The 25,628-nt window shown below is 34.8% G+C and overlaps 1 protein-coding gene across 1 annotated transcript; it reads right to left on the bottom strand.

Moving 5' to 3' along the window:
- Nucleotides 1-3,386: 3,386 nt before the first annotated feature.
- LOC113232639 (phosphoacetylglucosamine mutase) lies at nt 3,387-18,840 on the bottom strand. Its single transcript, XM_026467410.1, has 5 exons — nt 18,707-18,840; nt 8,508-8,578; nt 7,788-7,920; nt 4,771-4,866; nt 3,387-3,576 (listed from the first exon to the last, which is right to left on the bottom strand). Exons 1-5 carry the CDS (start codon nt 18,808-18,810, stop codon nt 3,387-3,389), a joined length of 594 nt encoding a protein of 197 aa, XP_026323195.1. The 5' UTR covers nt 18,811-18,840.
- Between the last annotated feature and the right edge of the window lie 6,788 nt (nt 18,841-25,628).

Below are 25,628 nucleotides of genomic sequence, written 5' to 3'. Positions count from 1 at the left end.
TTTATTTTACCTATGGAATAAATAATCTTTGACTTTGACTTTGACATAGGAATGAAGTTCTTGATACTTCTGAGCTTTATCTAGCTATGTTACAACGTTTGGTGTATTTATAAAAGGTCTTTACTACCTAAAATGGCTTTGATTGACTCCGCATAACAGTGAAAGTGTTGAACCCATCACTTTGCAAAAAATATATATTAAAATTGAGGATATACACTGATTACTATAAGGTGTGCAAACACGAATCCTAAAAATTTTCACGACAAAAAAAAACACAAACTTACCTCGAAATTTTAGAAGAAACTCGTTGTATTCAATAAGTACTTTACATATATCAATGTTTTTTTTAATATCAACTGAACTAAATAGAGCACGTATACAATACGGTATACATTTTTCAAATGCTTTAATTTCGTTTGTAAAACAAATGAATTCTGAAATAAAGCCAGCGTCCGTGCCGTTTGACCCAAGCAAAATGATCCGTAATTAGTACGGGAAATTTTTTAATTCGAATTGATTTAGTATCGACTCTTAAAAACCCAAACTAACCATACAATATATTTGAATGAATGATAACTTATGACTAAAATGCAGAGTTTTCTTACTCTAAAGTATATTTCACAATATTTGTCTGGTGTCTGGATTTTATGGTATCAAGTAACAGAACGAATAAGTCCGCCGCGCTTGGTAGATAACAACACGCCTACCCATAACAGTTTAGTGCCACGCAGAGATTTAAATCACAAAGATCTAAGGGGCAGGGGAGGCACTGCCACTGCGCCCGACATCCTGAGACATATTTTGAGGAGTTTCAAAACCGGAACGCAGTAATGCTCACACTGCTGCTCGACGACAGAAATAGGTAACATGACAGTACATCCCATGACGAGCTCTTTCACAAGAAACTCTACTGCTACTAAAATGGGTTGATGTTGTTTGTTATAGAAGTATCTGTATCTACGGTATGTAATAATAATAATAATAATAACGCACACACTCAACATAGCCTAGGGAAACCCTATGTCGCGGTAGCCATGGATACACACATAGACAACCACAAATTACACCCAAACTCTCGGTCCGGGAATTGAACCTGGGACCTCTACGTGGCAGTCCGGCATGGCAACCGTTCGGCCACGGAGGCAGTTTCAATATTATGCTGTGTATAGTATGCTGTCCATCAAGTGAGATGATGCTGCTGATGATGATGATATACCTTTAAACAGGGTGATAAAAAAATCACTGGCCATTTTTTTTCCTGTGCCTAAGATTCAGTAATAGAACAATTAGTGAAATAAAATAAAAAAAATCCCCATTTTTTATGTTTATAGTTTCCAATAATTTCTGAGTTGTCTGGACGCTTAGGCGCCAGTACGTCGCGCCGCGCGACGACAGATCTGCGCTAACGCATCGCGCGTTAGTTTAATACTATGTCGACTATCAAATACATGAACTCGCGCGCTGACTCCGCCCACTGCCCCACACCGTCCTTGTTGCTAAAGCAACGGCGTCTGCTAATCATCGGGTGTCAATACTGTTCACAATTTATCGGAAAACTTACGTTACTTACTTAAACCTACTTTATTTTTGAGACGTCATAACTTATTTATTTATTAAGTATTTGAAAAAAAAAAAAACCAAACATGTATTTTTATTTCCATTATGCAGTATGCTCCTTGAAAATGGTCAGTGGTTTTTTTATCAACCTGTATACAGTTTTTTTTTTAAATAAATAAAACAGTATATACCTTATTATAACTACACAGAGTTAAACTTCGCTTTTGTGACAATAACAGCGACATTCATTATACATTTTAATAAAATGTTTTTTATTTAATTTTTTATACAGGGTTTTTTTTATTTATTTAAGTGTCATGGTTAGCCATACTATTTACTGCCTATCTATTAGCACAGTTAATGTAGAATATTGACACCAAAAAAACCGGAGGAATTGATAAACTTGTAATCGTGGTGTACAAAAACTTAAAATAAAGTGAAAATAATTATATTTAAAGAAAAAAAAGATGTCTTAGGTACATGGGATATATTTTCTTTGTTTTTTTTTTTTGACGTTCATAAGCTTTACTATAAGGCATTTCAGGCTTATCCACTCTTTACCGGACACCCTGTATAATATCAAATGACGGGACGAACAAGTCGTGCGTCTGATGGTAAGCTACACGCTTGTCCATAACAGTTGCAGTTCTACTCAGGAGTTAAATCGCTAAGATATGAGGGGCACTGCCATTGCGCCCGTCACACTGAGACATAAGTTGACAAGTCCAACGTGCTTGTAATTTCACCAGCACCCTAACCGCTCAAAACCGGAACACAGTAATTTGAGACGGCAGAAGTAGGTAAGGCAGTACTTCCCTGGACAAACTCTCTGACAAGGGGCTCTACCGCTACTGATGAACGTATGTAACTTATATAATTATTTTATAATAAATATTTTCTGCAAAAGCAGTTGTTCAAATATCATATTACGTATTCTGAAATTATAAAGTATAACGTTTTCACAGTTTATTAAAAATAAACATGAATGTGTAGCATTAAGCATGTAACCAGAAATAGAGACGAAATGTCATTTAATTTGTTTGAAAACTATTCTGCCCAATCATTACTGTGACAACTGCGCTCCGATTGGCTAGCCAAAATTCGAAACAATTGTCGGGCGTCGTTGTTGGCGCTGTCTATATTTCAGTGCAAACGAGAGTTGATATTTTTATGTGATATATCACCGATGAGCTACCAGGAATATATGGACATTATCTCGTCTCTATTTCTGGTTATATACTCGATGGTGTGTAGGCATGTACGTACATAGATATCCAAACCGTATAGCTAGCCCCTCCCACAAGACTACTTGCTTTTATAGGAATTGCTATAACATGTCCATACAAATATATAATGCTTTGCCTGCAGCTATCGCAGATTTACCTATCAAAATATTTTAAAAAAAGTTATTTGATTTGCTATGTGATCTGTGTTTATACGATATCAAAGATTTTTTAATAATAAAAAGAAATTGACATTTTGTTTGTATTTGACACATTTGTTTATATTTGTGCTGTTCTTACTTCTTTGATATTGTTTAATTTACGATGTTGTTGCTGTTGCTATTTATTGGCATTTTACTTAATTTTATACGACATTGCTTATTTGACAAATTGTATAATTTTAATTTATGACATTATTTAACTTCAATTTATTTTAATATTTGCGTGCCAGTATCTGGTGCAACACATGTTCTTGACACCTTGTATAATAATATCTTTTCTTACCGTGTTTGCTTGCGAATAAATATTTCATTTCATTTCATGCGTACGTGCCTCCGATGCGTGTATGCGTATGAGAGAGAAGGAGTAATGTAATTTAGGTATATGTTAGTAATTTTGTATAGGAGTGAAAGAGATGCAGTTACCTTCTTCAGTGGGTATGCCGTAACTGTTGTCGTTGCGGCATTTGACGCAGTAGTGCAGCATCGGTGTAGTGACTATGCCGAACTCGCGGGCTGTTCCTTTCAACGCCATTACGCCGTGGACCGCCGCCGCTGCTAGACGCGGACTCGTGTATCTAAGTAAGACATAAGATTGACAACTCCTATGTGCCTGTAATTTCACCAGCACCCCTTCAAAACCGGAACACAGTAATGGTGACATTACTGCTTGGCAGAAATAAGTAGGGTAGTATAGTCAACAACACAACAAGCTATACACTTCTGTTCTTATATCGTCTTCAGTGCAATGGAAAAAGACCTGTATGTGTAGCGTGTGTGCTGCCGTCTGTACTATACATTCTAATGGGTGCAGGTGCTACGCACGTGCGTTTAGTTTTTCACAACATTGTAAATATTTAGAATAATTGCAATTTGTTACGTTAAAGAAATGTATTTTTGTATAAAGTAATGTAATCTATTATTTTGCAAACTTAATAATATCACACTAGTTGTGTAGGTACCGTAATCGTATGGCACGTGCTAAACCAAGCCTTTGATTTTATTCCTTTTGAATGACCATGACCACGCTGTACCGTAGCGCTGCTCTAACCAACTGAGCTACAGATAAAGTTATCGAGTTGTCGACATTATCCTATGTGTTTTTATTATAGATCTTTGTACTGGTTATCGGCGCCGCTATTGACATCTAGTGAGAGATTTTAGAACCTCGCCGCCGCCGGTACCTTTACAGGTGCCTCAGGCTTTATAATCAGGGTTGGAAAAAATCATGATTTTTAAAAGAAAAATGGACTAACGCACGATTTTTTGAAAAAATCATAATTAATCACGATTTTTTTTATTTTATCATTTAGTTTAGCTATATTTTTGCGTAAAACGTAGTAATGTTAATTAACCGCGGCAAGATAGTTTTTTTGTTTAAGTATTATAATAATGATGTTGTTTTCTGTAGATGCAAAAGCTCTTTAAAATGTAATTGTCTGATTTTATGTTGATTTCTGTGAAACAAAATAAAATGAAATACATTTGATTAAATCATTGTTTTTTATTGAAAAAAATAATTTGATTTAAATCACGATTTAAATTATAATTGAAATCAAAACGATGTAATCGTGCCAACCTTATTTACAATGAATTTAAATACAGGAGTGGAGTAAAATGGATTTGCTCGTACCTATGCTGCATACTACATAATATGAATTTCCTAAGGGTTTTGGTAACAGCAATTTTCAAATTCCCCATTTATCATCGGATTCTGGTGCCACAAGGTCATAAAATCATTGACTGAGTTAGTCATACGATATAAAACTCACCTGGTGTCCATTCCAATGCAAACTTGAGCTTTAAGGGACATATCGGCGTTGACCTGCTTGATGATCTCGCCCGTAGTCGTTTCTAAATCGTTGTCGCTGTGGACAAACGTTTCAAAAATTCTAAATAAAGCCGATATTATAAATATTCAACACAATGACTGTTGTATTATGTGTTGATACAAATATTCGCATCATACATAGTCATCATTAATTTTTACGTTCTTAAACTTGCGACATTCATATTTTGACGTCCTCCTTTGTCGAATGGCTTGCACTTGCTTGTGTCGCCATTTTTGAGGTCCCGGGTTCGATCCCCAGCCGGGTCAATGTAGAAAACTTTGCCGATTGCAATTGTGAACCGATATCAATGATTCTTTTTTTGTTGAAAAGAGGGTACCTCAGTATTGGTCAGACTTAAATTTCAAGAAAATATTCCACCCCTTAGGGTCGTATTCTAGAACTCTACTCAATGCTCAAGTCAGGACTTGAGTATGATTCAAAGCACTCGAAATCATACTCAAGTCCCTGCCATTAGAGTCGTATTTCCAGTGCTTGTGTTTCAATTGCAATCCTGACTTGAGCATTGAGTAGAGTTCTAGAATACGACCCTTAGAGACGAATCCGGTTTCGCGCACTTTCCGGTAACCGATTACAATAAAATTTGATAAATACGAGTACATGTAATTACCCCAACTTTTGGGGTTTTTTTATAAATAAGTTACAATCACATTTATTTTATTTATTTAAATAAAATCATAAATGTCATTTTAAGGAATATTATCATAAAACTTTTGCTTACAATCGAAATGTTGTGTTCATTATGTTACAAAGTGAGACATAGTTAGCTCGGTGATATAATTAATTTGCATTAGAATGCATATTTGCATATAAGTAAGGAACCTGAGTGGGATTGCAGATAGATTGACATAGATTATTTGCGCAGTTCAAAATTTGAATATAATGCCCTGGCTATTGTCAACACTCATCTTCAATATTTTAACACACGTGGTGATGTCATTCAAAGGCAAACCACGATACCATTTCGCCTTAATTAATATTACATAAGTTACATTAACTGTACAGTTGTCTCGCGTTTAGTTTTAAATTTATAAAGAGATTTACGTAACACATTAGTTAACAGGTTAATGCCAACCAAATGACTCGTAATCTTGTCATTAGAGTACACTACGAAAACTCTGAGTCCAGCGGTTGATTATATCAAGGTTTTTCAGCGAAGGAATAAAAATGAGCTAACTTTCTTTCGCGCGTGAACGTCTTCGTTTTTATCTCAACGGAAAGAGCGTCCGTGTAAAGGCTAGACCGCGTGAAATGGCGCGTGTTGGAGTGGGCGAACACGCGAGCTCAATCGCGCACGATTGCTGGATCACGCGCGATAGAGTGTGTGTAAAGCCCGCCATTGTGTCGAGAAATTGGACAATCAGTAGGGTTAGCGCGATAGGGAGCAACTTGCGTGAGTGCGACATAAAGCGCGGGATCGCTATGCGAGACCATAGTCCATTTGTTTAGGTACTTAACTAAATGTAAACAATCTTGATACATCTTTTTATTGAAACACATGCTTTACAAATCAATAGGTATAAAAATAGGCATGCAATTTCATATGAAGTATTTGTATTTTGTATTTGAAGGTAAGGGAAAATCATTTTATAAATGTATATTTCATTAAATAGACATCTCAAGATTGTTTACATTTATTTAAGTACCTAAACAGATGGACTATAGCAGTATCTCGCGCAACTCGCGTCCTATTCTGCTAGCCCTTCAGATGCGACCAACATACTACTTGATTGGTTACGTGGTTGACAATGACATATTCTTTCATGGATAATTAAAATGAAAGGAAGTGACAAAGATTATTTAAACATATTGTCTTTGGCGTGCGTGCACATTAGGGATACCTGTATATGTCTCAACACTCATCCTCAATATTCTAAAACACGTGGTGAAGTCAATCTAAGGCAAATGATAGTCGAGCCAAGATAGCATTCTCTTTTTGACAGATAGTTTTAGAGTCAAACAAGTTTTTACTACACCCATAGGTACTTGTTTTGGGAATTTTCTTGTTACTTAAATAATTTGTTAATATTTTTTTTCGGCAAAATTAACAATTACTTGTAAATAACACAAGCAAGTAATCTTATGAACGGTGTCTGCAATAATTGATTTATTTATTATATATGATTTTTTTTATGTTTGAAGTCGGTTAAAAATGGCTTATCACACTGCTTCTATATGTAATAGAGAATACTTTGAATTTTTAAAATACTACCTTTTATTAATTTGTAACGCAAATAGCTCTAAAATCCAAACATTAATGTCCATTAATATTTGCACATCTGCTTGCTGGTTAAATACAAAAACCCAATAATAATAATACACTATAACGCACACACTCCTAGTCCCGTACTAGAGAAACCGCGTGGCGCGGGTGCCATGGCCATAGTGCCATAAATTACACCCAAACTCACGAGAGAAATAAATGCAGGCCATAGAAGTATTGTCCGGGAATTGAACCCGAAACCGTGGCAGTCGAGCGTAAGTAAAACAAAGTGCTTTATTTTATAGTTCACTAAAAACTCGCTAGATGGCATTGACACATTTTGAGTTCTTAGGTTTTTGCGATTGTTACACATAGGAAATGAAACTATTTTTCCGGATTTAAATCGCGTGTATTTGTTTTTTCAAACTGACTTTTTGACTTTTTTGACTGTAGTCAACCGTGACGGTTTGTTTGAAAAAACAAATATACGCGATTTAAACCCGGTAACATAGTTTCATGTCCTATTGACACATTTTGTCGAAATTTCTGCATCGTGGTACGAAATTTTCCTTCGAATGGTGACTACCTCGACCGAATTTTGATTATGAGAGACAAAGAGTCCGTCAGTAAGTATCATTATTAGATAACGTTCGTTGCAACGCTCGTTTTGGTGCAGGGCAGCGCCGCGTCTTGTCTGTACCAATATGAGGCGACCCTAAAGCGTCTTTAAACCTACCTCACATTGGCGAGTCTGGTGGCGATCTCCTCCCAGCTCTGCTCCAGCATTTCCCCGTCAGGATCGATCAGCTTTACGCCGTTGTCGGGCTCCAGATTGTGCGAAGCCGTAATCATCATCCCGATCGTGCGGCCTGATAACACAGATTCAATTTTAGGACTCTTAAACGTTCTACAATTGATTCTTAAACAAAACGTAAACAAAGAAGCAGTGATCGTAAAACTTTTTCTTCAAATAAACAAATTACAGTAACAAATGAATTAAAATAACTTAAATTAAGATTATTACGAACCCCGCAAGGGCACATTAAAAGACAAAATTTGAATAAATGAAATTAATTCTAACCTTATTCCAAGCTTTTAAGATTAATGCAGGCACATTGTTGCTCGTTAAGCATTTAAAAAAAAATCTTTTATAATAATACACTTGCGGATGTGATAACCTAATGGTGTCACTACCACCTGTTACGCAGAGGCCGTGGGTTCGAATCCTGACTCGCACTTCTGATTTTATCGGAATTTATGTTTACGAAATTGATATTGAAATTTACCATGAGCTTTTCTGTGAAGTAAACACCCGTGATGAAACCTGCGCTGAAACGCATGCGTCACTTTTGCAGACGCGCGGCTGCCGCGTCACAAGCGTCTAATTTAAAGGCACCCTTAGTTTGTCGGTTTCTTAAAACCTAACATGACATCAAAATAAACGTATCCTAGTTACCATTCAGCGCCCGCGAGCGGATAACAGCGAGCAAGCCCATGCGATACACGACGTGTTCCAGTAAACTGGCTCTGAAAACGAAAATTTAAAATGATGAGCTAGCGTACCTACATATCAGTCTAGGGGGTCGATACAGAACATTACAAGCCCGTTTTGTCTCACTGATGGGCAAAGGCCTCTCCCCTCTTCTCATTGTTCTCGATCTTGGGCAACATCTGACCAGTCCTTTAAAAAGGAGTCCAATCCAAGTTATCCCGCCATCGCCGACGTGGTTTTAGGTTTTTTTGTGTAAAAAGGAGAAGCCTATACCTCCAATGAACAACACGCCAACTTAATCTTTGGTCATTTTCTGTAATATTATATTCCCGAATTTTCTTTGATCGATTACTGCGGTAAACTTGATAATCAATAAAATACGTTCTGTATTTAATTATGCCTACACAGTCATCGTGTATTCATTATATATACAACGTATTTTCTTATCTACAGGACAATATCTAGGCAATATGAACAATCAGAGAATCGTAGTATGATAATAGTTTGTTATCGTTATTCATTATTAATCAATGAATATTCTTTGAATTTGTTGAGTTACTTTTGTGCTAAAATAACGTCACTGCGGAGCGCCCGCACTGTTTCGTGTTAAAACAACTTTATTTCAAAGTATTAGATAACATTACATTACTTTTATAGACATTTTTAAGACTTTAAAGGCCTGAAATATAGGAATGCATAAGTCTCGATTTAAAATGAATTAATAAAATAGAACACAATCCAGATTTTATTTAAAACAATAAAAGATCGTACTCCAAGTCAATATAGTTTTCAACTAATAATAACGCACACACTCACAGACCCGCACTGGCGAGACCCTGTATCGCGGGTGTCACTCACGAGAGAAATAAATGTAGGCTATATATTAAATATATGTAAACATCTTTAACTATCGCGTTTGAGTTAATATTTTAATTTAAACCTTATCAAACATATAATTAAGATCTAAATAAAAACGTTAACGCAAACGCGGTAGTTAAGTTTGAATGATTAAAAATTTACACGCAGATTCCGAGATTCTGTATCTAATCCATCGTATGTACGTGAATCACTGCCCTATGATTCACGTAAGTAGAAATAGGAAATAGGTAGTGATGTCTTCCGTGTTCTGTTTTTAACATACTAATGTTGTATGCAAATGTAACACCTATAATCACTATTTATTTCACTCCAAACAAATTTTTTTTTTCTTTGAAGGTCATTTTGCTACTTTTTTATGATATCAAATAACGGGACGAACTTATCGTGCGTCTGGTGATAAGCGACACGCCTGACCTGAGCAGTGACCGTTTAGCCTTTAAATCGCAAAGATCTGAGGGGACAATGCCACTGAGTCCGTCACCCTGAGACCTAAGTTGAAAGTCCCATGCCCATGCCTGTAGTTTACCTTACCCTTCAAAACCGAAACCGATAATCACTTATCGCATAAACCATAAATAAATTCACAAGTTTATTCACACTGCCTAAAAGCTATATATTAAAGAAATCTAAAACAGTCCTTATAGGATTTATTTTTAGAACACTATGATCTATTTTCGAACAACCTACCTCCCACTGCGCGTGTCAAACATGTGGGTTTACCGATAATAAATAATAAAAGCTAGACATCAATTCAGGGAATGGCATCCGACGGATGGCATTATGCCAAAGTACATACTTTTAACACGCACACTTTATCAAAGAGTTTGTGTATTTTTATTGTAATACCAATGTCGCATGACCTATGACAAATGTTAAACGTAGAGGTGGAGGTGCATTTGTAGTGGAAATAATGTCAATAATTAGATTTCAGTGCAGATTCCGTAGTTCAGAGGCTTTTAGCGTTTGAAGAAAGAGACTGACGGCATTGCTACTCAAGTCTTGCCTGGTAAAGGTTTGTCAAAAGTTTGATAGGCAATTCGTGTAAACAGTGGTTTAGGTGGCGTTATTGTCAAGAGTTTGACAAGTCATTAGTAAAAAGAAACGGTGGATTAGGTGGCATTGTCAAAAGTTTGATAGATGATTAGTAGAAACAGTGGTTAAGTAACAGCACTGACTCTGAAAGACACAATAATACAGACACAATTTTATGACTCCATAGGGCCATAAGAAAATTTTCATTTTATTTTTCCGACTATTTTCCTATTTTTTCCACATTTGGCAGTTGACACCTGTCAAAATTTGAAGATATTGATCGAAAACGATGGAATCAGTATAAAGCTTTTTTTTAACTGCGTTATTTTTTCGTTCTTGGCCAATCATTTTAAATCTCATTTTACTCTAACTTGCCTTTAGCTATACAACTTTATTTTATAATTAACGCTAAACAAAACTGCAAAAGATATATCTAAACGTAGAACATAACATGAGCCTTTGAATTATATTTTTTCAATTTTTCGAAAAACAAAATCCGGGAAATTTTCCACTACTTGAAATTTTTCGGAAATGACCCAACAGTGGACACAATATCCTTGTCCACCAGGCTGTTTATTATCTTACGTGATTGGAATGTTGGTATTCCAGTAAAAGTATTGGGTAATTTGTGAAGTCCTCTAGTGAGCCACTCTGTAGGGCAAGCACGACAGGGCACGACAGGGCGCGACCTGCACGAGAGCGACATAAAGCGCGAGGTACTACTATTTTCCCGCCCTGGCGCATAAGGCTGTCGCTGTCGTGTTAGCCCTACTGGTATGGTCTAAAGTTTTTTCGTTGAAGTTTTACACTAACTAGCTAGTCATGCCCAACAGTAAGGGTGAGGCCAGACAAGCGTAATTTTGTGAATAGTGAGTCGCGTTATTTGAGTTGCGTAATCTAAGTTGCATTAGATTTCATTTGGTACATAAACAAGCATGGTTCGATAAACTTGTTTCGTTAAGGTTTTCGCTTCGGCTGATACAAATTTAGGTCCTTTACCCTACTGTCAAACTTACGAAAATGGCGGAATTGTTAGATGCAAAATTGCCATATTCCACCTGTTAAGATGCGTTAATGTCCATCGTATTTTATTTTTTATTAGGGTAATACCATTTGTTTTTGGTTCGCTTTTACTTAATATTGCAAATTGTAATACCATCCAACCAGTAAATTTTTGTGAGTAATACTCGTAGATGGCAAGACGTTGAAACGAAAAGATCTCGTTTTCTCGACTTGGATCCTCGAGGACAGAGTCGACTTTGTTTCTATACCCCTCAGTATAAAAGTACGGTTTGTGCCACACGACGACACAAAATGTCCGTCTCTCGACTTACGGGCGTAATTACGCACCGTGTGCGGGTGGAGGAAGGGGTGAGCGAAGTGGTCACTTTGGTATTGAATGCAACTGAATAAAATACGTTCGTCTGGCCCCCCAACCGAATTTCAGCCGAACGTAAACTACGCAACTCACAACTGACAGAATTAAGCTCGTCTGGCGTCACCCTTAAATGTCTTTGAATTTATATGACAAATCGTGTATGCATTAGCTGTGTATCTAAGTATTCGTCAAAACTTTGATAACAATAGCACTTTCGTAAACAAAGGTTTTTATCTATAGACAACATTGTCGAAAGATGAATATTCGATAAGAATCGTGTTATATGACTATAACTATGCCGAATCGGTCATTAATAATCAATACTTTATTGCATTCCCATTAAAAGTTTACAATGTAGCAGGTGAGCTTAGAGCTTTGGGACCCTATTGGGCAGAGCAAAAGCACACAGAGAGGGCAACATTTAACAAATAAAATCTTCAAAAACCTTACAAGAAACAATACAATTTATGCAAATAGATAATTCTTAAATCTTAAATAAACACTATTGTAATACTATATTATTATTTTGAAAGATTAATAAATAATGTATATATATGCTATTAACAAAGAAAATAAAATTAATAATAATCGAGTTCTTAGTAATAATAAATTAAAAATTCATTCAATAAAATAATTTGTAAAACTTAATGTAGCGTAATGTAAATTGGAATGTTTTCTTTGTAAAATTAAAAATAAGGTATTTAATTAATAACTATTGTAACTATAGTGAAAAAATTGGGTGGTTTGCATTAATATTAGACATAACTGGTTGAAGACTGTACCACCTCAGTAAACCGTGACCATGGGACCTGTAAAGGGCCAGAAACGTCGGTTTGTTTGAAAAAACAAATATACGCGATTTAAATCCGGAAAAATAGTTTCATTTCCTATAATAATAATCGAATAAAAAAAATACAATCCTTGTTTCAACGCAAAACGCAAAATGCATTTGCTTGCAACCTTTTGTACAACCGTGTCACGCGGCCCGTAGCCACTTTCCTTGCTCGTATACTGTACCATACACATCGTAGATTTTAGCATCAGTAGAGCTTCTTGCGAAAGAATTCGTCCAGGGAAATACAATACCCGGGAAGCAGTAATGTGAGCAATACTGCTTTCCGGTTGTGAAGGGTTAGGGTGCTGCTGGTGAAAGTACAGGCACATAGGTTTTGTCAATTTATCACTCAGGGTGACGGGCGCAGTACCTCTCAGATCTTAGCTCTGAGTGACACTGCCACCTGTTATGGATAGGCATGTGGCTTACCACCAGGCGCACGACTTGACCATGGATGTTATGATTTTCGATATTGTGAATTCGACTCGTCCACACCTATGTCGGCTTATTTAGATAAACCCATCCTTCGCCACGGAATACATATAAAGATAGTATAGATAAGCAGTAAATATTTCAACAAGTACATTCTTTTATAATAAATAAACAAAGACATACTTATAGAATGTGGATAATGGTTTATTGACTGATCTGGTGAAATTGCAGACACATAGGATTTGTCAATTTATCTGACAGATAATGAGTGTCTCTCAGATTTTTGTGGCATGTCACTTAACACCAGGCGCACGACTTGTCCGTCCCGTCACTTGGAAGCATAAAAAAATACATAACAACGTTTTCATAACCATTAACAGTTGTGATATTACTATGATATATTACACTTCGTAATTATACTTTATACTTTGCCTGTGATTTCTCCTACATATTGTTAGAGTCGTGTTGTCCGTGATGAGAGACTGGCATGCTATATTACAAGCTTACACTTACTTAGATTAGATACCAATCTTTTACAAACATAATGTGGCATAGATTTTACAACTCAATAACGATACACATACTATATATAACAACATAATATCATTATTTATTTATTATTATATGATTCCGGAGCATATACTAAGATTATCATTTTACTAAGTTTAAAACTTACATTAAAATTTTTTAAATAGTCATACTACAAAAGCGAAGACTATGTGTTAGATAAAAGACGTATGGAAAGACAACATGAGTGATAGATTCCATACAAATATGTTTGATGTGTATTCCATAGCGTTTGAGCTTATTTGAAAAGAGAAATACCTGTACCTGGTCGTTCCTGTCAGGGAAGTCAGCACAGAGAACGAGCAGTAGCTTCAAATGACGATTTCAAGTGTAAAAATGTTATGGAATAAATGATTATTTGACTTTGATAGAGATAAAGTGAAAGCAATAAGCAAATGGCTCTATTTCGGTATTTTTTGTACATGACAGGCAGACGTCTCCACTCAACCTGATGTTAAAATGGAAAGTGGAGTCCAAATGTGAAGGATCCTAGTGTCTACGTCATATGTGTAAAATGCGTGCGTTGTGAAAATTGTTTCAACGATGTAGTGCTAACGTATGTACATAAAACAACACATAGTCGCTTCTATTTTAGAATAATGATAAATATTTACAATGCATTAAGCGAAAAATAATATCTTACACACACACACACACACACACAAACACACACACACATATATATATACATAATATAGATGATAAAATTTCACATGATCTAGAGATAAAAAATTTCATTGCAGCCTCTATTATTATATCCTTACAAGGTAATCAGTAATCCTTACAAGGTTGCACTTCCCTGTATAGTGTACATAGACGTTTTATAACGAATAAATATAAAAAGTATGTGATAAAAGTATATATAAAAAAGAAAGTATTTATACATACTTTTAAAATATTTAATGAAAGAATACACAGTGAGAAAGGTACAATGGGGACTTTTTACAAGGCAATGATAAAGACTACAATATTATTATCACCCTGAAAAACCTGAGTCCAATAGTGGGACAGGTAGTTAATGTAGTTGAAATATGAACAGTAAAAGATCACATTAAACTGGTGGAGATATAGCTTCCAGTGAATTATTGTGGGAAGAAAATACCTTGAAGTTTTACTGACCTGAGGAAGTTGACTGACCTATTTATTTATTTTTGTGCTTTATGATTTCATATTTAAGATCAAAACAGTTTTAAAACTAGATCTAAATGTACGGAAGACTTGGAATATTTAAGATTGGCAATTGAAGACTACTTTTTAGGATCTACGATCGTGTTTATTCGTTTTACAAACAAACTGACGTTTTGGTTTGTTTATAGCACACATGATCAAGGCTGACTCTGTATGGGTATTTAATTTTATTATTAAATACCCATTGGATTACGGTTAAAAAATCACTACAAACAGTAAATGAAGTTTTTTATGATAGCAAACGGACGAACTAGACATGTCACTCAGAGGTTTCTCACAAAGATCTGCGGGGCACTGTCACTACGCCCGTCACTCTGAGACATAAGTTGAGCGCGCACTATGCCGACGTTCAAAAAAACATCCCAGTTAAACCATGGTTTTCTTAATAATATATTTCTTAATAAATTTTCTTTGAATGTCCTAAATTGACTTCATCCTTGTATGACCTCCTTCCTTCCTTCATTCCTCGTCCTATTACCCTTAAATCCCTCCTTCTTTATGTGTATTCTCCCTTTATTAATATTTTGTGTGATTTTATACGCTTTAATAATATAATGGTTTTGTCTGTTGTTTGTCCATAATTGTTTTTTTTTTTACCCCAGGTATGATCTCCACAACAGCATTCCGTCGAAGAGATTCATCTAAAAATAAACATCTTGCTGCTACCGAAACTTTGACGTTATTGACCAAAATTAAGTACACAACAACATTAATCGAAACTGACACTGGCCCAAGCCTAGTGGCCGCCATTAAGAAAATAGAATAGACATAAGTTGACAAGTTCCATGTGCCTATAATTTCACCCTTACCCTTCAAAGACAAAGGCAGTAATGCTCACATTATTGCTTGGCAGCAGAAATAGGTAAAATACTTCCCTTGATGAACTCTTCCACAAAGAACTCTACTGTTACTAACACGTCAATACTATAGTAGGATCCAAATAATAGGATCTATAATTGGATATATTTCTTTTTCAAACAAACTAACGGATTGTTTATAGTTCCAAGGTCTAGCTGACTATGAATATTTAAGATTATTTAAAAAAATATCGCTACATTGTGACGCACTCCATGGACTCCACATAATACCAGTCTATGCTGAGTGGTGCCCATTCAGTATCTTTACATTTAAATTTAATTTAGTGTTTATTTTATTTTGTAAGTACAATTTAAAATGAATGGTACTGAATAAAATGTTCTTTCTTTCGTTCTTCTTTCTATAGATAGTAAGCAAAAAACAGTAAGGCCACAATTTCAGAAGTCAAGCCGAAATTTAAGCTGGACAATGTTACAGGTGTGTAGCACTGGACCGAAAACAGTAGCTGTAATAGCATTACTGAATAAAAGCATTGTTTGATACTCAACAACTCTAATTTAGAAATTTGCTTTAGACATGTAAAGATGTTTGTCAGCGCTCTGTGTTTTGAAATTGTTAAAAGGTGCCAAATTTGGTCAACATTAAAAGGTAATTTTGTTCTCAATTTTGTTTTATTTAACTATAAATCCTATAGTTCTTAGATTTTCGTGATTTGCCTTTTTCAAAGAACTCAAGATTACAGGGTCTTTATGGGTCCTATTGGCAGTCAGTCTGTGGTTTCTGCGTATGGGAAATAGATTTCTTACAGATGGCGCTACGGATAAAAAGTCGTTAAAAACCAAAAACAAAGATCTCCAACAATTACAGAGAAAAATTCGTAAGGTCGGTTCGTACCGTGGCTTTGTTGGCATAGCGTCTGACACGGTTTGCTGGAAGACGTTGGTTCCAATCCAGCCGGATCGAAGGAATTTTTTTAAGTGTTCGATCTTTGTATTTATAACTATAACAAACAAGTGGAGTAATTTCAAATTAAAATAATTGAATATTACGGTGGTCAAACATCGTGACATTTAATAACTTAAAAAAGGCGTAATATTATGTATGTATGTAAAAATAGTTTCATTTCCAACTATAAATCATATTTGAACATAATAAGAAATTTATTTTCTGTTTATGATCCATCAACACATTGTTTATGATCTATCAACACATGTTAGTTTACCATTAAATTAATTGAGAACTGTCACTGGAGAGTATCATGCAAGATGGTCGTCATTAAAAGTTTTTTTTAATTCTTGACACTTATAGCTCCAGATCAGAGTCAATGTTGGTAAAAATGCAAATTTGTTTAATTTAATTGAATTTAATTTTAGAACATATTATGACTCTAGTTTCATCAGGGTTGTTGCTGATGCAGGTTTTTACACATCAGTGGATGCAGATTTTTGGCCTTAACATCAGCAGATGCTGATTTTAAGTATTAAAAAAAATGTACATCCTTGCTGAATCGATCTTCATGAAAAAGCTTTCATTTTTTCAATGATTTTGTGACATATAACAAAAGAATCAATCTTCAAAAACAATCAATCAGTCAAGTTTAATCATTGTGGAATTTTATGTTATATTTTAGAAACACAGCTGAGCTACATTTTTGGCTTACGGTCTGTTTCTGGAATGTGAATTATTCCAGCATGCCTATTAGGTTATGTCTTGACTCAAACATCTGCAATGAATATCGGCGTTGATGAATGCAGATGCTGATGTGGATATTTTAATTCACCTATACAGATTATCCACGGATGCTGATATTGGCAACAACCCTGGTTTTAATTATTAGGGGAATTTTACATGGGCAATTTATGCAGTAAGCTGTAGATATGTAAACAAAATATTGCAGAAAATAAAGTAACTCTGAGAGTGGCTTACTCATTATTCTCAGGGGAGTCTGCTTTAGGAATGAGTACCATTCCCTTCAGAATTTAAGCAATGTTATAATTTCAAGTGTAATTAACTTATGAAATAAATATATTTTTTAATTTGTGTCATGTTTTGTATAAGTGCCTCTGTGGCCAAATGGTTCCAACACTGGACTGTCATGCAGAGGTACTGGGTTTGATTCCCGAGCTGGGAGAAATATTTTTTTTATTTTTATTTATTTGATTTTAAACACTAAGAATATTACAAAAATATATATACATCACACCCTTAAACCTACATTGGTTTGTCCGGGTGCTGCACGTATATGTATAGCTTACATTTATTTCTCTCATGAGCTTGGGTGTAATTTGTGGTTGTCTATGTGTGCATGTCCATGGCACCCGTGATACAGCGTTTCCCTAGTCTAAATAGGGGATAGGGTAAGGTCATTTTCCATTTATCTTATGGAAACCTGTTCATTTACTATAAATAAAAATTGTGAAACGCAATAAGGTTTATTCTTAAATACAGATTTAGGATTTGTAGTTTACTGTACACTTTCATAATACCAATAAATATTTCCAAATGATCATTCTACCCAAAAGGATATATGTTATATACCTTGTGATAATGATTCATTTGTAGGATGTTTTTTTTGCAACCAGTTACAAATGAGTGTAATAGCTTGCGTAACTAGCTAATTAAACATTAACATTAACAAGGTCTTTTCAAAACAATTTCATAATTAATCATTGTATAAGGCCACTAATATGACCTACATTCAACAATTATAGATTTCTATGAAAATACGACTAACCTATCCCCCATTGTTTTGCCATACAAATATACTATAAGAAGTCAATGACCATGCCCGCGGCACCGACAGCGACTTCCCGTTATAAAATCGTTATAAATGATCACACAAATGACTCACGAACGTGATCTACTGTCCTAAAAGGAATAAAACAATTACTTTTTAAACTTGCGCCCATTTTTGTCGACGTGACAGGTTTTAAAACGCACGAATGCGTAAGGTCACACAAATATTATACGTTGCTTGACCTATTGCATCTAATTAGAGAGGAAAAACCCTTAAGTGACTTTGGAAAATAGACTTACTTTGTTCGGAATCCAGCGGTCCCATATTGAATGACTACATCAGTGGTTTTTGGGTGCATTTCTCTAGCGAACGCGTACACAACTCGTAGGCTACTTGGCGGCATTGTGATGTCCGATTTTATTTATAAGGCCACTCAAATACAATCACTTCTAATCTACAAACTTGATTTCTACATTCCCGCTCCAATACAAGTTTGCAATAGAGAGCAAACGTCAGAAATGTCAATCGACATTATTGCACTTACGCCGCTAATTTAAAACCTTACATACCACAATCGAAATGGCGCTACTGTATACGAGCTTTTACTACATTGTGTATGAATGCTATTAAAACGTATTGTCGTTCTAAACTAGTAGCATTATAATTGATTTGTCAAAAAGTTTAGTGAGCATGTTGACTAAACTTTGTAGTAGTTCTGCTACTTGACACTAGATGACCGTTTACTTAAATATCTGTATTTACTTTTTAAACTCATCCACAGATGGCGCAGTTAGTATCAGAATAAATGTCGCTAAGAGATAATCACTCAGTCACTTTTTGACTATTGACTAATAGTGGGCTAGAAAACGACCGTATGCTTAGGCATTCTATTTATCATTACCTGTGCTACTGTCGTTAATAATAATAAAGATTAATTAATACACGAGTAGTAACACGGGTGACTTTGCACAGCGCTACTAATGAAGTGATGTGTGCGATTAATTGTCATTTGGCGCCTCGCCACTGCCTACTTTAGGCGAACCATGACAGTTTAACGGCGAACGACAACCTTGCGGAAGTTACCTGACTGAAACTACGCAAGAACTTTTTCGAATAAAATAATAAACAAAAAAAACAGCGTTTCTTACGCTCTGATATAAAGTTTGTAATGTGTTTTATTCCTTTTACCTAGTTAAGTAATTATTACCTACAGATCAACTGTAAAACGTCCAAGTGAATATCGAAACAATTAAATCGTGATACATCTGTGGCGCCAAGTGTCACTTGTCAACGTAATGTAACGAGTTTCATCTAGGATAAAAGTCTTTTAGCATAATTTTAACTTTGCACTTGCAAAAAAAACTTAATTTTGGATTCGGGCAAGTAAAACAAGAACCAGCAACTCAGCAATCACTTGACTGTGTATTTATACCGTACAGTGTCAATAGAAAACTTTCTAAAAATTGTGTCAGGGCTCTACATAAACTGGGTTATATACAACTGCCATAATTGAACTAAGTTTTTCTAACTGGACTGGACATTAACTGAACTGAGACATCAGACACTCATTAGCTGTACGAGCCTATACTTAACACAGCAATTGTGTAAAAAAAAAAACAAGCGCAGATTCCTGTATATTATTTAAAGAAATATGATAATGTAAAACTTTTTTGGCATCAGTTTCTTGTAAATAATGCTCAATATTAAACTTACCACTTATAAAGCATTTTTATACGTAATTAATCTTCTATGTTCAGAAGAAATATATAAACATTAATAGTATATACTAGTCATGGGCGAGTTTATCTTTAATATCCATTTAATATCAGTTTGTTCAGACCATAGATTTCTAAACCGTATTTTTTATTTATTTGTTTTTTTTTTATCTTTTAGAAGCTTGGCAGTCACATTAAGGAAAGGGGCATTGACGAAGACAAATTTTCTTCTTAATCTGCAGTTGGTCGACGACTTTGTCCTTTTTTCTGAAACAGCCCACGAACTCGAGCTGGAATAAGCCTTATGGTTAGATCGAAAACTCTACTCATGACTAAAATCTTGTCAAATTTCATGTTACCAAAACGCAGGATTTATCCACAAAACAAAGAACTTGGAATGGACCCGTCGTCCAATTAGAAGTTCCGCAAAAAAATCCATCCAATCCATTTCCACAGATACAGCAAGGAAGCTTGGCATCCTTTCCAGGGTGATGCGTTACTTTACACCGGGACAGTTGCTTCAGCGGTACCAAGCACAAGTCCGGTTGTGCATGGAGTACTGCTGCCACCTTTGGGATGGCTCAGCTACATATCAACTGACCACCTTGGATTCAATTGACAAGCGTGCCAAGAGGCTTATAGGTGACTCGGAATTAGTAGAGGCGAAGCAGCAGAGCCTTCGACACCGCTACTTCGACGACGGCACTGCTAGGCGTGTAGCTTGTCGCCAGGCGTACCTGTGAAACTTTCCATTCACACCACAGACATATATCTAGATAGACGCCGCAAGTACAGCAATTTGTATGAAAACCGAGCGTGTCTCATTTTATGTATCCACCATGACGCCACAAGAACATTTAGTGATGGGAAACCTCCTTCCGCGATAAATAGATTGATTGAACGAAATACACGTATTCCATTCAATTAATCGATTCAAGTAAATATTCGTTGATTACAAGTAGTCGTGAAATATTAATACAGTAGAAAAATACCAAAACAAGATACTTATGTCCTTTGTTGAAAATTGTTTAAAAAAAAAATTGATTACTTAATAATTTAAACTTTAATTTTTAATCAACGTCAAATATTAAAATTATTGTCCTTGAAATAATATAAGCTTATTATATAACTGTCTTTTTGTAATAGAAGATCTTATCGATTGACTTAAATAATGAAAACGCACGTCAATATATGAACTTGCAACTGCCTTAATTAAATTTACTAGATGGTTTTCTTTCGGTGATTGGGCAAATTGGTGAATGGCAAGACAACTGAAAATGTTACTGCTGACAAAATATTTAAAATCTTACTAAAGTAACTTAAGGTTTACTTAATGTCGGCCTCATGTAAAGTTCTTGTGACTTTATCATGATTACTCGGATTTCTAACTCTGCTACTCTGCATATTTGGATAGCATCTTTGGTGGGATAAACTAGACCACCTTCGTCCTTGTTCTGAAGCGAAGACGCACCAACTAAGTGTTTTTCGATCCAGAATGGAATATTGGAATAATTCTAGAAACTACGATTCAATGAATCGATTCTAAATATAATAATTTTTGATCAAGTATTTGTTGATTACAAGTAATCGTAATATTAATATAATAGAAAAAATACTAGAATAAGATAGTTTAGTCCTTTATTTTACTTTAAAAAAATTCAGACTTTACTTTTTAATCGACTTCAAATATTAAAGTAATTGTCCTTCCAGTAAAATGACTTATTATATAACATCTTTTTGTAACAGAAGATCTCATCGATTAACTTAAATAATGAAAACTCACCTCAATATATGAACTTGCGACTGTCTTAATTAATTTTACTTGATGGTTTTCTGTTGGTAATTGATCAAATTGATGAATGGCAAGACAAACGAAAATGTTACTACTGCCAAAATGTGGTAACATCTTATTAATCAGAAGAGGTTTACTTAATAATGGCCTCGTGTGACATTTTTGTTATTTGTTTATTATTTTTTGGATTTATAACTCTGCTACTCTGCATATTTGGATTGGACCACCTTCGTTCTCGAAAGCAACGAACTCATACGTATGACCAACTCTAGGTTTTTGTAAAGACAGCGCACTGTTAATTCTTTGCAATATTTTTTGTTATTACGAAATAATTAAATAATAGTAATAATTAATAAGTAGACATCGGATTATATGCACTATCAAAATGCCAAAATATGCATGCAAATATGCACTAAAAAAGGGCGAAATATGCACAAAATATGCACAATCAAAAAACCATTATTAGAATTAACTTTATTTCTACAATACATATATAGGTACTATTGGTTGTAATTATTGTGACAATATACAATAACATATTTTTCAAGGTTTTCTGGCGCAAATTTGTGACGTTTGTCACTTAAAACTAATTTATATGCTGAAAATGACCTTTCAACCCTTCCCCCTACGCGCGTCACCGCATCCCGCTTTCGCCTAGCGCTAGCGAGTCGAGTACCTACGCTCGCGGATCGCTCTCAATGCGCTCTCGCAGTGCGTGCGAGGGCGATGTGTTGATGTGTGGTGTGGGGACGGCGGCGTAGTACAACACGTCTAACACGTATAAATACTAAAATAAGCACTGTCAATGAAAAAGTACCAAAATATGCAATAACGCTATAAAAATAGCATTATATGCGTTTGCATATGCAAACATGCAAATGCATATAATCCGATGTCTATTAATAAGTAATTATTTGCTCACTATATTCGGACATTCGAGGCAACGTGCTGCAAAAATTATCGAAATTACAGATACTACTCATAATAGATACTACAAAACTGAAAAAAAAAAAACGAAACGTTACTAAACGTTGTAACGAGTTATATAATATTTTATAATATTGCTAAGGTCATAATAATTTTCGTCCCTTTGTTTTCAAAATCGATCATAATCGAGAACAGTGTTGCCTAACGTGTACATCACTAAATGTTAAATTTGGCCAAAAAAAATGTACAAGCGGCCGTACCACAGAAACTGAATGCATTATGTAAAAGTGCGTTCGTTCGATATTCATAGCGTATTAACAACGGATCCCAAGTATATCGCACCAAGTAAAAGCCGCAATATATTACAAATGTATGAGGCACATACGGAGTTGTATATTTGTTTTCTCGAAATTCATACAAAACCAAATAATTATTTTTAAAATAAATTATGCATTTTCTGATTACAAAATCACTTTGCCGTGTAAGAAAACGTCCCTGTTTACCCGTTTACACACAGTTTTGGTGCTTTTGCAGTTTATAATGGCACAATTATGCATTTTCCGCGTTTTTGACTGGTGTTTATCTACCATAACAGTCGAGCGCGTTCTAGAAACTACTATCAATCATTATCAATATTTCAAAGTGTTCAAAATTATGTATGTGTCAGTTTCGGCGACAGTGGTTCTGATAGTAGTCGAGGGATAAGGTACTTCCATTGTTTTTTTCTTCCGTGCTCCCACCCTTACGTACGGTACGTAAAGTATAGATACGGTCCCTGATTGAAAATCAAAAGTTCATGACCAAGCCAGAAGTTATGGAACGCAGCATATTAATAAATAATAAAAAAAAACTGACTTAATAGGTACTCTTTAATAATTTACTATTATGTCGCGTATTTGATAAGATAATAGGTAACAGAAGCAGAACCTAGACAAACCGATGTAGATTTAGGAATGTGAAAAAACAAGAAAGTAATGTTTTAAAAAATATAAATAATAAAATAAATAAACAAAATAAAATAAAATCGGTTAGTTATAACTGACATGCAAAATATATAAATTTCAAACATATAGTCGATACTACCTCTGCTCGTATTGAAATTTTCCCCGTACTAATAAGATTCACATTACTTGCGTCGAGCGGCATGAACACTGGCTTTATTTCAGAATCTATTTTTTTAGAAACGAAATTTAAGCCATGAGGCAGATACCTTAGAATAATAACGCATAGAAACCTAGTCCGCACACGCTAAGTGAGGCAAATTGAAGCGCTCCCAATGGGCTTACACGAGCGGGCGGGCCTTCAGTGCTCAAGGTCAACTTGCACCGCGAACAGCTCAAGAATTTTAGCTAAAAATGACGAAATGTGCGGTAAATGAGTGTAAAAATACGTCAGACAAACATAAAATAGATACTAACATCACATTCCACAAGGAAGTAACGCGTTTCAACTTGTATTTTTATATAAATATTCACTAGAACCGGAAATTAACCTACTACTAAAACTAGCCTACATGAATTTGATTTTTGCCTCACTTGTGACAGTTCGTTTGATATGAAACTATCATTCTATGCGTTATTATTCTAAGGCAGCTACTGTGCTACATACGTAGCTCTCGCAGTTGTTCTATAATAATTCTGTAATAAATATCTATAGGTAGGTATGTGAAAGATTTTAACGAAGCAATCTATTTAAGCATAAATAATCTTCTATTTAAGCATAAAAAGTTATCGGCTAATTTCGTTCGTAGAATTTTTAAACCATTAAAAAAAAAGTATTTAAAAAAAATAGACCATATTACACCAACGTGCGCGTTCGTTTCAGCATTTCATATTCTACATTTATCACTACAGCGCAGCGCACACATGCTTTTTATGTTTAAATGAATAACAAAAAGATGTTATTCGATTTAAGAAAATGGCGGGTTTTAATACTTACACTTTTTACACGAATTAATTTTTAGTTTATGTATATTACGTTGTGCGTTTCTTGATTATTTGTTACCATTAAGCTGATGGCACTGAAGCCAATGCATTATAAATAATTATTCAATTTAACATTTAATACAAGCCCAAAAATAAATAATTATTTCTTGTTTTAGTGTTTATATTTTATGTGTACAGCGCTTGTTACTGTTTTGTACTATTGTTTTTTCGATTTTTTTTACACGTATTGCATGTGTGTGTTTCGTGGTAAATAAACCATTTATCTATAACTACATTGTCATGTATATAATTAATTTTAGTCACATTGTAAGCAACATCCATTAGTTTTGTAACGTTTTTTTGCAGACTTTTAAGCATGTAAATTTAATAATTTGATTCCTAATTACAAAGTTACACAATTCATCAAACTTGCACTCTACATAGAAGACATTTACGGAATAAATAGCGAGATTAAACCGCAAAGTTAAAATAGCAACTTGACACGCACAATTAACAATGAATAGAGCTATCCATCAAGACATACTGACAGACAGATAGCTATTAGGGTGAGTTGATGATAAGTGACTTATCTTGTTGGTGATTTTTATGCAGTGAAGTTGCCAGCGCAATTTCAGGAACACCTTTTATTATTGGCTACTCATGATAATCAACTAAACAACTGACTTATATAGAAATAAACTTAGAATAATAACGCATAGAATGATAGTTTCATATCAAACGAACTGTCACAAGTGAGGCAAAAATCAAATTCATGTAGGCTAGTTTTAGTAGTAGGTGAATTTTCGGTTTTAGTGAATATTTATATAAAAATACAAGTTGAAACGCGTTACTTCCTTGTGGA

This window comes from Hyposmocoma kahamanoa, unplaced genomic scaffold (genome assembly GCF_003589595.1).
Source record: "Hyposmocoma kahamanoa isolate Upper Pololo Valley unplaced genomic scaffold, ASM358959v1 76, whole genome shotgun sequence".
NCBI lineage: Eukaryota > Metazoa > Arthropoda > Insecta > Lepidoptera > Cosmopterigidae > Hyposmocoma > Hyposmocoma kahamanoa.
Note: the sequence above shows the minus strand (reverse complement) of the source record. Positions and strands in the feature narration are given on the sequence as shown.